At 37.0% G+C, this 15,054-nt stretch overlaps 1 protein-coding gene across 2 annotated transcripts in view; it reads left to right on the top strand.

Annotated features, from left to right (window-relative positions):
• Positions 1 to 15,054, top strand: part of PDS5A (PDS5 cohesin associated factor A) — an 80,096-nt gene that overhangs the window by 27,695 nt on the left and 37,347 nt on the right. For both annotated transcript variants that reach the window (XM_064710295.1, XM_064710296.1), the window contains exons 3-11: positions 3,552 to 3,755; positions 4,164 to 4,250; positions 5,018 to 5,115; positions 5,604 to 5,730; positions 9,052 to 9,132; positions 10,577 to 10,717; positions 11,789 to 11,904; positions 12,697 to 12,791; positions 13,682 to 13,827. In XM_064710295.1, the coding sequence (XP_064566365.1) occupies positions 3,552 to 3,755; positions 4,164 to 4,250; positions 5,018 to 5,115; positions 5,604 to 5,730; positions 9,052 to 9,132; positions 10,577 to 10,717; positions 11,789 to 11,904; positions 12,697 to 12,791; positions 13,682 to 13,827 (1,095 nt within the window). The remainder of the gene's footprint in view (positions 1 to 3,551; positions 3,756 to 4,163; positions 4,251 to 5,017; positions 5,116 to 5,603; positions 5,731 to 9,051; positions 9,133 to 10,576; positions 10,718 to 11,788; positions 11,905 to 12,696; positions 12,792 to 13,681; positions 13,828 to 15,054) is intronic.

Genomic DNA, 15,054 nt, shown 5'->3' with positions numbered 1-15,054 from the left:
TTGAGTCTGCTGTGATTTCAGCCTTTTCTTGGCATCTCTCCTTGAATTGTCCTAGCTCTTGAAGTCTCATCTGGATTCACATCCATTTGAATAAGTTTTACTTTCAAATATCTTTTGTATTTAATCCTAGTACTAAAGTTAATTTACAGTACCATCCCAGTTACAACATATGGTATCAAATTCTCTAAATGGTTGAATTTCTTCTTTCAGTGATTGCAAAGGGATTTTTTAAATACTGAATATTTTTCCTTGGTCTTTTTACAAGCCAAGAGTTGTTAAATGTTAGTGCTTTGGAGCCCTGTGAACAAGCTGGTGTAAGAACAGTAAAACAAATGCAACATGTACATGCCTTCCCCCTGCTGTGACTGGCTTGGAGGTTTGTGCTTGTCCTGCCAACTGCAGCAAGGCTTTTCTGGATCTGCCTGCTTCTCTGCAGCTGCTGGGTTGGGGCTTTTCAGTATCTACTGCTTTGATTACCCTGTCCTCTCTTGGTGTTTATATACCTCTCTCCCCTGTATTGCTGGAATCATCACTATCTTTCAGCAGTAGAAGGGCTTCCTGATCCAACAAATCATTTTCCTAAATCCTGCAGATGGAACAGCAAAAGTTAATACTCCTGTCTGAGGCATAGCTCTTGCACAAGAGCCCCAGCTGAGTCACACCAGGGCAAGCTACCATGCTGCTTTGGGCTTTGGGAGCTGCATGTGAGATGTGGGCAGTGTGTGAGCAGCCCTTGGGCAGCCCTGGGTGTTTCGGTGCGGGACAAAGGCTGACAGTCCCACGAGAAGCTGCAGGAATTGTTCATCTGGCCTCCTTTCAGGCCTCAGGTCACACAGAGCTGCTTTCATGGCTGCTGCAGGGTTCCAGGGCAAAACCGAGCCAGCATCTGCAGATGTCATCAGACATCTGTGCTTGAACTCACGGGCTGTGGATTTCTCTCCAGTGGGTGAAAGGATAACCTGGACTGGCTTGCACACTGCATGGCTGATAGAATCAGATGAACATCTTCCTGGAAGCTTTAACTTTCCAGTGTGTTCCTGACATGCTGAGAGTGACTTTGGCAGTCTTCATTTAGCTGTTCTTGCAAGTTTGAATGAAGGCATTTGCGTTCCTTCAGCGTTACAATCCTGTCATTTCACTTACTCGTTTGCAGAGCCTGGAGAGTAAAATTTTGCTCTGATTATTAGAATTTCAGGGTACTGTGGTCAAAGTGACAAGAATGTCAATTTCCAGAATAGTTCTAATACTTTATTTTTTTCAAGCTAACTAAAGTACTAGGATGTGACAAATTCATGGAGATGCATTCAATCAAAAGTGATGCAGAATTAATTTAATCATAAATGTGCATAGCTGTATTCTGTTTGCATTTGCTAGAATTAGTGTTTTAATTGACTGCTTAATTGTTTGGAAAGGAATGGATGATGCTACATTATTATTATTAAAGAATATTTTTCCATCTCTTGCTTTTTGCACAGAGTACAGTAACAGATTTTTTGTTGTGAAAGCTGCTAAGTCTGTACGCTTTTTATATAAATGAGTGTTAGTGTTCAAAATAGTTTCAACTGTATAGCCAGACATCAGACAGCACTACTGTAGTCTGAAAAAGTAGTCAATTCCTGTTACAATTTCATCACATTTTTTGTTTTAGCGTGTTAATGAGTGGTTCCCAGTTTGGGCATTCAAAACATTAAATTATTTGGACTTTAGCCTTTTGTATCTGTAGAGTTTATTTTAGGTTTTCAGTTTCATTAGCAGATGATTTTAGCAGATCAATTTCTGGCTATATCCAGGACTCCAGTGGAGGCTGCCCCAGTGCAGAGCAGGACAATCCCCTCCCTTGGCCAGCTGGTGATGCTGTGCCTGATGCACCCCAGGACACAGCAACAAAAGGCCCTGCAGCAGACCTGAGCTGTCAGTACAAGAATGGTTTTGTGCTTTCAGCTAGGGCTTTAAACCATAGCTTAAGAATATTTGTAAGGAAACAGACCAATAAGGTAGAATTTGTGCTTTTCTGGGCTGTAGATTTAAGATTCTCTTTTTTTCTGTTTATTGTTGTGTAGGGTTTTTCTCTTCTCCTATCTCCTCTTTTTAGTCTTTGTGGCAAATTGTGGCAAATTATACTCGTACATTTCTGGAAAGGGAGGAGGATTTTAAAGTGATGTACTGTAAGAGAGATTGCTGTCAAACATTTATTTTAATTTATAAGATCTGAATTTAAAACTGTATTTCAGAACTCAGGAAGGAGAGAAAGCTGGAACACAGCACTTTCATGTTGGAAGCATGGATGTGCTTAATAATGGAGAAGCAACCCTAGAATCATTTGAATGACACCATAACAAAAAAATTCTGGTTAGAGTAAGGGATATATTTATTAGCTGTGTGAGCTCAGTCTTCTTTTGTGTTTTACTATTATTATTTTAGAGGTAAATTTGACCCATCAAGATTTCTCATTCTTTGTTCTCTCTGGTATCTCCTCATTTTGTGCACTGTGTATACTGTGTCTGTAGTGGGCTTACCAAATCCTGTTGGTATACAGTGTGGCTGTCCTTCAGTTTTAACTCTTAATGGTGCTCAAGTGACAGGGAGGAATGGAACACAAAGACTGATTTCACTAAGGTCATTCTTAGAGTCTCTAGCATGTCTGCCTGTTCTGTGCTGACATCCTTGAAGTCATCTTCATGTTTTAACAAACACTATTCTAAAATTAAAATCTGCAATTTTTTATTACTTCAAACTAAATGCTTACTTTCAGTTTTGCCAAATCATTACGTTGAGAAGTTTCAATTAACCGGGGTTGTATAATAATTAAAAATAAACGAATTTGGTGGCATTTCATAGGAATTAGTAGTTCTTAGCTGTGCTAGAAGAAACAAGGAAACAATGTGGTTCATTTATTACATTATGTTAATAAGTCTAAAGATGCAGCTCTAAATATGCAGAAAGAGAGATCTGCAGTGTTAAGACTTATTTTACATGAGGGATTAAATTATCCAGTATCTAGTTTGTTTAAACTAGATAGAAAGATTGTGCATGTGTAAAGTACTTTGTGGGATCTGTGCCTCAGTAGAGGCAGAGTGTTGAGTGGCCTCTTAGGCTGCCCTGGTCCTGGCACAGCTCTGAGGCAGCTGCAGTGTGCTGTAGCCATGTGTTAGCCAGATGATTACAGCCCCCCTCACCATTCATACTGAGGTGAGTCCTCACTTGGAATTGCAATGGAACTGCTTGGGGAGGGGATGCTGCCATCTCCAACCTCATCTGTGCACAGCACTTTCTGTGCTGGACCTCAGGCCAACATCGACAAAATAAGCAGAACTGCAACATGGTTAATCCAAACATGTTTTAATCTAAATTATTGAGTTCAATAAACCTCTAAGTATCAGGTTAACACTTCCCTTTTTCTGATATTTGTCCTAACAGAAAAATTCAAGTACTAATTGTGATTATTCACCAGAAGATGTATTGATAGCACTGCATCCTTTTAAAAAGTTTTGTTTAGTATAAGAAATAAAAGCAGAAATAACTCAGTTGGTTTTTTTTCTGGTGTTTTTCAGATGGTGGTGAAAACCTTCATGGATATGGACCAGGACTCAGAAGATGAGAAGCAGCAGTATCTCCCATTAGCCTTGCACCTTGCATCTGAATTCTTCCTCAGGAATCCCAATAAAGATGTGCGCCTCCTTGTAGCATGTTGCTTGGCTGATATCTTTCGTATCTATGCTCCTGAAGCTCCATATACTTCCCATGACAAACTTAAGGTAAAAATGCCTCATAAGATAAAGGCTTTTCTCTTATTCTTATTGAAGAAAATATAAACTGCCCCCTTAAAAAAAAAAAACAACCAAACCCAAACAAACCAGTCTCCCCCCTGCCAACAAAAAAACCCCAAAAATTAACAGAAAAATGTTTTTATTCCCATGTATACTGATTTTTAGTTTTATTAAAGAGAAGTTGCTTTAATCCTGTAAGTCAGTGTAATACTTAAAGGCCAGAGATGTATAAAGGAATGCTAGATGGGCAGTATCTGTGTTGGTGATAGCTTTCTGTCAATGCCTAAAAAAGACAATTTGATGTTCTCACATTATGAATTTGAAAATGTGGATAGATGTCACTACTAAAGGATTGTATTTTCATCTTCTGCTGAATCAAGCTTTGTTTTTTGACAGGACATATTCTTGTTTATTACAAGACAATTAAAAGGCTTGGAGGACACGAAGAGCCCTCAATTTAACAGATACTTTTACTTGTTAGAGGTAACACAATACTTATAACTTTCAGTAGATGATATTAGATCTGTAAACCTAAGAAGTGTAATCAGTTGTTCTCATGTGCCAGTATGCCTGGCAAATTTCTTCTATTCTGTAAATCACACCAGTCTCATTAAAGTTCAGTGAATTGTGTATTTTAGTACTATATATACTTGTTAATCTGTAGTTGAGGACCAATTGTCTAAACAATTGGTATGTATTGAAATTTAGCCTTTATCTTACAATTCCATGCATTGGGGTTTTTTATCAAGAGAGAAAAATCTCAAATGCTGATTAAAATGCCAATGTGCCTGTATTGGTGATGGGAGGAGGAATGTAAGATTTTTGCTTTAAAAACATTGCAAAACCATACTTTTGACAAGAACAGAGGGGTGGAGTTCAATGTGCTTTTAGAAATAGTATGTCATTTGTAAACATGATACTTGATGTTTAAAACATGATGTTTAAAATTGTATTGTTTCATAGCATGAAGAAAAAATAAGGTCTTATTATATTAACAAGTTCTGTCAATTGCCTTTCATACTTAAGAAATCAGATCATTCTGTATTTAGAGTTTTCTGGATATATCTTGCTGCCCCTGTGTTAGGAGCTCTTTATATGCAAAGCAAATATCCAGTCTCTTTCCCCAAAGTCCTTACATCTATTGTATATTATTTTTCCTTAAGGAGAAAAAAACCCATAGCTAACATGATTATGTTTCTGTTACTTAATGTGAAGTTGTACTAGCCTAAATATCCTCATTTTTGTTTCAGAATTTAGCTTGGGTCAAATCTTACAACATCTGCTTTGAGTTGGAAGATTGCAATGACATTTTTATTCAGCTTTTTAGGACTCTTTTTTCAGTTATCAAGTAAGTTGAATAATTTCCATTATATTAATTGTCAAAATATCATCAGGTTTGGGGGTAGACTGAATCATGGCATAGTCTTCAGATAAATATGTCTGAACAGAAGTCTTTATTTCCCTACAATGAGGAGCTACTGGGAAAGCAAGTGAGTGTGAACTGCTGACATTATGGAGGGGGGTGTGTCTGAAAGTAGATGTTTTAAAATTTGCTGTCCATGTTACAGCAGTATATTTCTTTCCTATCAGTTTATCTACATTTTTGTATTGGTTGTTATTGTCCTTTTTAAAATTTTGATTGTCTTAAAGCAGAGCTAGATTGTTCTAGATTTTGAACCTTTCTATAAGAGAAGAAAGGCACATAAAATAGTTTTGAGATGTGGAGAGTGTAAGGGAGAGCAAACTGGACAACATTTGATGCTGTTTCTTGATCATACTGTTAGTATTTGTCTGAGTCTGAGAATTTAATATTGAAAATATTCTTTATGATCTTAGTAATAGCCACAACCAGAAGGTACAAATGCATATGCTGGATTTGATGAGTTCTATCATCATGGAAGGCGATGGAGTAACTCAGGAGCTGCTGGACTCAATTTTGATTAACCTCATTCCTGCACACAAGGTCTGCCAAGTAAAATGTTATCATAGAATTATTGTTATTATAAGAGTATACTTACTGCCTTCTGCATGTTGTTTATCTCTTTATACACTTTAGCTGCTGTGACTGTTTTATTTTCTCACATTCATTTGGAGATTACCTGGTGCTGTTGATTAGCTGTGTCTAGATTATTTGTTGCAGAGAGATTGTGCCACCTCACTGAAACATAAATAAAGTGTTTTCAAGCAAATATAATAGGAAAACATTGTATCTTGAGGATTGTAGGTAGTTAGTTGTTTCACTTTTTGGATATGTTGGGGGTTTTTTTAATAGAGAAGATATCAAATATTTTTGAATTTAAAAGAAGGAAGGTGGGGGAAAGATATTCCCAAGATTTCTGTGGTGTCTTTCTGTTCTCCCCAGCTTGCCAGTCAGACTTCACTGCACCTTCCTAGTTGTGCTCCCCACCCCTTCCATTGTCTTTCTTCATTTAATTCACTTATAAGGAACAAAGTGACACAGAACACTCCCCTTCCTAGAGGAATTGTATGTTCCTTGAAGAGGGGATCACTGGGACTGCACTTGAGCTTTTCAAGTACCTTCACTGTAATGCCTTAATAAAGTTAAAAAGTGAATAAACACAACTCCTTTAGCTGTAAAATAAAGGAAAATGAGATGCAGGCTGATGGTGGTGGTGCCTTACACTGACCAAGAAAATTCCCTTGCTAAAACACTTATCAAAAATAGTATGGAGTACTATTCCAGTTATTAATAAGAGGATATTAATAGATATTAATATTAATAGATATTAATACTGCACTCTGATTGCGAAGTATATGTTTCTGTTTGCTCTTTTGTTGATTTAAAATAATTACAAAAATTAAGGCATGCCCATCCATGACTAGATAATTAAATCAGTATTAGTATGGCCATTGTCATGTACCTGTAAAATCTCATCAAGCTTATAAAAGTATCTATTGCCTGAGATGAGTTTGCATTCCTTCTGTCATAATCATGGGACAGGAATGCCATTCTATCAAATCATTTTTATTGACAGCAATGAGATAATGTCTTACTGAAACTGCTAACACAGAGAGCCTCTTCTAACAAGAGTCCTTGTGAAAATACACTGTTCTTTGTGAGTTACTTCTAATAAATTAGAGGCAAGTAGATAGAAGGAGTGGAAGTACAGGGTGGGGATCTGAGATAATGCTGTTAACAATGATGGGCATTGCTCTGAGGGTAAAGGCCCAGTAAAACCTTGTACAGCTTAACATTGTGTTGTGACTACTTGATTTAGTAGTCACAATAAAGTAAAGTAAAAGTGAATATGATCCTTTAACATTAACGTTGTTATAGTTTTGCCTAATGAAGAAAATTGTCAAGTGAGGCTCTGATAGAGAGGGAGACAAACTTGGTGTAAATATTGGGCTGTAATGCATATTTAATGTCACTTAGAGGATTGGTGCCATTCTTACTGGCTCTTGGTCATGACTGAGCAAAAAATGTCCTGTAGGCAGTGCTCAGTATTGTAATTTGGTCAGTATGTCAGTCTGTTACTTTCTTTGTTCCCTGTAACAACAGCACTTAAATGACTGCTTTACCACGGTAGTTCAAAAAAAGGAAAAAAAAAAACAACCAGAAAGTTCTTCTGTCTGAGCTGCCTATGGGAGTTTGACTATTGTAACTATGTTCTCCTTTCATGAACAGATCTGCAAGAAAATTCTGTGATTATATTGCTTGCCTTTAGATATGTAAATCCGAAGCACTGTAGCCTTAAGAGCACAGTTGATTTTCTTGTAGAATGCATGCAATAGCAATACTTCTGGGTCTGTGCAGAGCAGTCAAATTACCAGTCATTCTCTGCTATGACATAAGAAAAATATCAGTCTGGCAAGACTAGATGGAAGTTTGTCATTGTAAAGAAACTGAAATAATGTGGTTTGGATAATGCAGTCTGAGGTGGTGTTTTTATAATCAGACATGATAAACAGTCTGCCTCTGAATCTAGATTGTATTAATTTGTACATCTGTTCTTAGCAAAGTGATGGTGTGGTGTGCATTGTTCTCTGTGTGTGCTCATGTGACTCTTCTAGTAAATTCAGGTTTTCAGTAGCAGTAGCATGTCATAATATTGCTCACATTTTGACCTGTGGCCTCAAACTGTAGTTCCTTATATTAACCTTAAAAGTAGTGCTATTCAGTGAATATTTTTCTTCCCAGTCTTACATAAGTTATTCCTTAAAAACATTTTCAGGTGTTAAAAATCTATATTTTCTTCTGTATGTTCTACAGCATGGGTTATCCAGACAGGGTTGCTTTTCTCCTAATAGTTGAAGTAGTTGATTTGTTTTGTTATATTACTTTTCTAGGCTGTTTTGGTGTTTGGTTCTTTGTTATTGTGGTGTTCTGTGTTTGTGTGTGCATTTGGGTTGTTGGTTTGGTTGTGTGGAAAAATCTGAATTGAAGTTCCATAGAAAATGTATTTTAAAGTTTGAGATTCACAGTCCTTCAGTTTTATACCTGCATACCAGTCAACAAGCTTTTAATCATGGCTGGGTTTGGGAAAAAAGTCTTGGGATATTCTTTGAGAAGAATTCATACAAATATGTCTGTCTTCTATAACGAGACATCAGTTTGGTGCTTTGGTGACTGAAGAAATATTTGTTTGAGCCTTTGGCCACCTTGTTTCTCTTTACTATCTGTTGATGAACTGTCTTTGTCATCTCATTAATTAAAGGAACATGAGGGAGTTGTTCTCAGTGTAGATTTGCCAAATACCATATTTCCAAGAATCAGTCATCCCTAGGCTTTACCTGCATTTTGTCTGCAGTGATTTGTAGTTTTCAGGGCAATCAGCTCATCCATATCACTTTCCCCATCCAAGCTGCATTAATCCTTAGACGATATTGGATTTGTACAGACTTGGAGAGAAAAATTTTTCAGATATTCTTTTTCTTGCTCAAGAGCAATTTATCAGTGTTCAGATTTGTCATGTTACAATCAAATGCTTACTTGGTAATTAACAGCTGACTCTTCCCAAGTGTAGGTGCTTTGTGTAGTCTCATTGTGGGCTGTCTCAGAGCATATGATACAATTTGTGGAGAAGTCAGTGCCCAGTTTTACTCTCCAGACAAGGCTGAACTTGCTACAGAGTGTATCTTTAATGAGTATGTGAGGGGCAGACAAAACCACATTTAAATATTAATTTAAATTCATTCATTCTTCAGTGCCAGATTTGGTGCACGTTCATTTTCAGAGTATTCAGGAATGAGAATGTTTCTTCAAAATCTGCTATTGTATGTGAAAACTCTGTAAAATTTTATTATATTTTCTTTATTTCAGAACCTTAACAAACAAGCGTTTGATCTTGCAAAAGTCCTGTTGAAAAGGACGGTCCAGACCATTGAACCATGTATTGCCAATGTATGTAAATTAATCCATGCTACCTGCAAGTAATAAGTGTTCTTGTTACTGTCTTCATTTATGGGAGATTTTATGGGCATTTTTATTATTTTAAATATTGTTTATAGAACCTACTGCAATTTTCCAAATAGGATATTGTTGGCTTGGTTGTAAAGTGTGTGGAGTATTTCAAATAAGCGAAGAGGAAATTAATTTTTATCCATCTCATTCTAATGTTAAGCCTAAATCTAGGCTGTGAAAATAGCTGATCACTAAAAATTCTGTTACAACAACAGGAATTATGAATAGTTCACAAGTCCAGCAACCAGGCAGCCTTATTTCATACCAAGCTTCAGGATGAAGCGTTTCAGCCTACCAGCTCTTTGCTAGATTTTCTTTCCCCTCCTAAACTTGCTATGACTTGTAGTCATGAAGAGTGAAAGAATTATGCTTTTTACAAGGCTTCCTTCAAATTACAATTCCTTCTTGTTGAATGTAAGTGTTGTATATTCTGCACATTAATACAGCTACTGCAGTCTTTGATCAATGTGTTCTCATCCATTCTGTTGCCTTTCCTTGGTGCTGAAGCCAATAGAATTAATAAAATTCAGAGTAATTTAAAAGGGAATTAGGCAGATTCATAAAAGATTATTCAATAAGTATTTAAAAGCTCAAGGTGTCTGACTAACAGTTACCACATTCTCCTGTTTTTTTAAGCTTTGTAATTAGTTGTATATGAAAGCAGGATAGTACATGAAGTAACCTTGAGTTAATATCATTCTCCTTACTTTCTTTTTCAAGTGTGTAATAGCTTTTTTTGCTATCACATTTGCACTGCTGAGATAATATTAACACACAATATCTAATAGGAAGTATTAAATTTTAATATACTTTATATAAATCCAAAAATAAATAATTCATAATTTAGGCTACTTTGGTTTGTTTCTGTTAGATCACTAATGACCTTGATACATTAGCCATCAAATATTGCAAGACATAATATAAAGACATCTGACATTCTTTAGAACAGATTTGAAGCAGAGGACCTTTATTTTCAGTATTTGATGATCTTCAGTTGGATTGGGCTTCAGTTATAAGAAAATTTTTTAAAAGCACTGGGGTTTTTTTGTTCAGTGTTCTACTGGATGAATATGCATTTTAAGTTAACAAGTCTTTTATTACTTGTTAATTTTGCTTGTGAGATAGTTACTGAGATTTGAAATTATCAAATTGTCATGTATTAAACTCCCTTGATAGAGTTAATAAAGCTGAACTGGGAAGGATGTTTTTAATTTCCTTGAGCCAAAATTGTAAGGGTGAAATGCTTTGATGTAGTGAAGAAATTGTGCTTTGAATGCCTTCCATAAGTATAAAACCATTAATGATACTACATTAAAAGAATTTTTAAAAATAATGTTGGCATTAATGAAGGAAAATATACTACATAATATTGTTTGTATTTTAGTTTTTTAACCAGGTTCTGGTACTGGGAAAGTCTTCAGTAAGTGACTTATCAGAACATGTGTTTGACTTGATACAAGAGCTTTTTGCCATAGATCCTCACTTACTGCTGTCTGTCATGCCACAGCTGGAGTTCAAGCTGAAGGTGGGTTACAGTGTAGCTTTGGACAGTCAGTAAAATTTTTGTTAAATGTTTTGTTAAAAAGTTTTGTTTTATTAAGAGTGCAGAACTGTAGATTTAATAAGTGTTCTACTAGGGAAATAAAAATTCTGTATTTATTGCTTTATTTTGAAGGTAAATATAATATTAAAGAAAGGATATTGGAAATTAGTATGCAATTATGTGCTTATTGTGCTTGCAAACATGTATTATGCACACACAACGTATATAATCATTATAATGATAAATTAATGCAGTCTAATGCAAAAGCCTTATGTACTTAATCTTTGGATTGCACCCAAAATTTATAAAGTAATTAGGCTGTGGTTGGCTTATCTTATGAAATGCAAATGTGTTAGCTTCAGTATTGATTTACAGAATTTTCTTTTATAAAATAATGCTTTAATAATAGGGGAAGTATTTCCTAATATTTTATCCGATTTGTTGTTGTCAGCTAATATGTTAGCTGACTGATTTGAATCCTTGAAAACAGTTAATTTATCCTGATTTTGAAGTCTGTGGGGGTTTTAATTAAAAAGCTGTTTGTCTTTCTTGAGATTGTAAGTGGACAAGAGAAATAATTTTGCATATGTGGATGTAAATGTAGGCTATGGTTCCAACAAACAAAAGTAACCAAGAAATAGGTATTTGATGAAATTACATGTGGCTTTCATTAGTGCATATGTGTTTATAACATCTTAATTGTTGTCTTTTCCACACACATAAAATAGTCTTAAAAATTTTTTAAAACAAATCATTAATTGTTTATTTTGCCAGATGTATATTAGAGTACTGTATATGGGTTTTTATTGCTGAAAAGAAGGTTCTTTAAAAGCACAGCCATCTATTCAGTGTCTGTAATGCTTTAGCTTAATATGTATGTTTGTATATTTTGTCTTGTATGAATCCTATAAGGTAATTAAAGAGAGCGAGGATTGTCAGAAATACTTTCAAACTCAGTTTTTAATCTAACTGTTAAAAAAAACAGAAATAAAATTATTACTAAGACATTACAGATAATGATTTACTGTTCCTTTTTCATATTTTGATTTTTAGAGCAATGATGGAGAAGAACGTTTGGCTGTTGTTCGACTTCTGGCGAAACTCTTTGGCTCCAAAGATTCTGATCTGGCCACACAAAATCGACCTCTGTGGCAGTGCTTTCTTGGGCGGTAAGAGGAATGGGATAGACTTCTGAATTTCTGGGTTTTTTTGATGTTCTTTTTTCTGTTTTCTTACAGTATTGCATTTTTCATTTTCTTTCTAGAGAATATAACTATTTATATTTGAACGAGTTCCTTATTAAATCATCAAAGCAGGAAACTGCATGCAGTTATATTTTAGAAGGAAGAAGCCTGAAAGACCACGCCTATATTGCTGTCAGCTATGGCCATATAAGTTAGACAGCACATTGTATGCATAGCAGAATTTGCACAATGGCTATGCCAGCATTGTTTGAAATTTCATACTGTTCAGCTGTATCTACAACACTTGTAAATTGCTTGGCATTTACCTTTCTGAGTGAAGAGATACTTTCTTTCACATAAATGTGGAAGTTCATAATCTTTTAAAAAGAGAACATTTTCAAATGGTTCCTGGTGATGCCAGTTTACATTTCTGTAATTTTGTGTGTGCGTGTGTGTACATGCACACACACATCAACATTGTATGGAGACCTGTGTTCAGAAGTCAGTGGGCAAAATCCATTGGGTCAACATTTTATCTACATACACCATATTCATTCTTTCATTTTAGTCCTGACTGAATTTCACAAGAAATAACAAATATTTGTATGAGGTACATTATTGGGATAAATTCAAAACATTTATATTCTCTAATTTTGCCATATAAAAGTATTCTAATAGTTAACAGAACGTACTATCAACGCATGTTACTACATAGAGAATAATACTGATTTGCAAAGCTAATTAAAAATTAACATTCATTATCTTCTATCCCTCTAGGTTCAATGATATCCATGTCCCTGTGAGATTAGAGAGTGTGAAATTCGCCAGTCATTGTTTAATGAACCATCCAGACTTAGCAAAAGACCTCACTGGTGAGATGCTCATACAGGGGTTTAGAATAATCTACAAAATGAGCAAGGGACTGTGTAACTATTTTTGTACATAGCAGTCTAGTTCTGAAATGCACCAAGTCCAGTGCTTGATAAGGGGGGATGGAAGAGGTATTTGCTGAGTCATTGATTTCTGTTGAAGAAGAGTGCTAGGAATTAGAAAGAGGAGTGTGTGGCTTTGTGTGGACTTTGTAAGAGTGAGTAGTGAAGAAGCTACCCATTGCAGAATGAATTTTAAAGTAATTTCAAGTTCTAAAGAAACTTTGGGTAAGGCAAAGCAAATATTGGTTCAACACCCTGGCTTATTTTCAAAACTAGTCACTGAGTTCCCCAGCTACTCTGTTCCACTGACCTCAAAAAAAGCCTTTTTGCTGATCTAAACTGTGAAGTTTCTTCTTTCTCTACAGTATCACTTCAACTATGAGATGATTTTCAGGCTTAACTGAAAATACTGTTGTTTTTTGATGGAAGCTATTCTACAACAATTGTCAGTATTTCTGATTTATTATTCACATTTTTCACTCTTAGGGAATAAGAGTTTCTTCTTTTAGTTTCTTCTTATTCCCTCACCCCCCCTTTACTTACAATATATTCTAGTCAACTTTATTTCACTTTATTGCTTCTTGCAAATGATGTTATCATAAAAGCTATCACTCCTATATTCTTCTGATATTTTCAGTTACCTAATTGTTTTATAAAACTTTAACATAGAAAACATTGGAACAGATGTTTCCTGTTGGTGGCTCTATATTTAATAGATTACATGGTTGTGATATATGAGACATTTAATTGATTAAACATTAGTAATAAATCAGAATACATCACACCTACATAAAAAAAGCCAAGCTTCTCATTGTTTCTGCTCCTGACAGAATATTTGAAGGTTAGATCACACGACCCAGAAGAAGCCATTCGCCATGACGTGATTGTTACAATCATCACTGCGGGCAAGAGAGATCTCTCTCTGGTCAATGACCAGCTGCTTGGCTTTGTGAGGGAAAGAACGCTGGACAAACGGGTAAGTGTGTTCATAGTGTGTTTGCAGCAGTCACCCGCTGTCATGGTTTGAGCCGGGCACAGAGCCAGTGCCCCATGAAAATGCCTCACCCTGGTGTCTGCTGTGAGATGTGACCAGGAATAAGCAAAACAGGCTCCAACTTAAACATAAAGAACACTTTATTACCTAAAACTACAGGAAAAAAAAATAGGGAAAGACTATAAGGAAAAGGAAAAAAAAAATTGAAAACCTTACAAAAACCACTTTTCCTCCTCCCCACTCCCTGACTTTCCCAATCCAATACATTCTCTCAGAAACACCAACTGCCCAGCCCAGCACGACACTTTAGTATACTCAAACTGCAGTTCATGAAGAGGAAAGGAGTCCTTCTCGTTCCATAGGCTTCTCGTGGAGACACACTGAGAACCTCGTGTGCTTCCCTGTCACTTCGGCACCGCCCGGGGGAAAAAAGTCCTTTTGCCGCTTGTGACATGTTCCTTCCATGCCCAGTGCTCTCACCACCGAGACATGGATCAGAGCTGCTTTTAGGGTGGTCTTTCAAGGATGCCTTGTCTCACTCCAAAAAGGCACAGTCTCTGCTTTCCCCCCATATTTTTCCAACCCCCTGGGGCCGGGGGGTCCTCACAAATGAACCCTCCTGGTTTTGAGGCACTGCCTCCCCCTAAATGCAGTCTGTGTCACAGGAACAACTGAGTCCATGGCTACAAGAAAAAGTCCAGCCAAAAGGCCACTCCAAATCATCTCTCCCCATCCAATCATCTCCACAATCTCCGGGCCAAGTCATCTCATCTCTCATCCCCTTCTTATTCAGCTTCGAGGAGGATTAGCATTTTTGCAAGGCCCCAATCATGCAAGAAAGGGTTAAAAGTTTTCAGTCTCTGTCGGTCCGGAGCGACTCCCACGCACGCTGCCCACACGCTGCCGCTGCGGCTCCGGCCGGGCAGTCTCCCTCCTTCTCCTCCTGGCTGGCTGCTCTCCTGGGGGGGGGGGGGGCTGGCTGGCTGCCCGAGGGCTGACTCTCTGGGACCTTCCACCCTTCCATCCTCGAAGCCCCCCCGAAGCCCCCTCAACCCCATTTCTGTCCAGGCCCCAGGCCTACCGCATGGCCGGCCCCTCCCCCGCCCAGCAGCAGCGGGCCGGACGGGGGAGAGATCTGACCTCTTCGCCCGACGATGTCCAAAAGAGGAAGTGCCAGGGCAGTGCCCTGCTTTTAACCCCTGTGTATTC

This window comes from Zonotrichia leucophrys, chromosome 4 (assembly GCF_028769735.1).
Source record: "Zonotrichia leucophrys gambelii isolate GWCS_2022_RI chromosome 4, RI_Zleu_2.0, whole genome shotgun sequence".
NCBI classification, from domain to species: domain Eukaryota; kingdom Metazoa; phylum Chordata; class Aves; order Passeriformes; family Passerellidae; genus Zonotrichia; species Zonotrichia leucophrys.
This window is presented reverse-complemented; position numbering and strand designations above follow the sequence as displayed.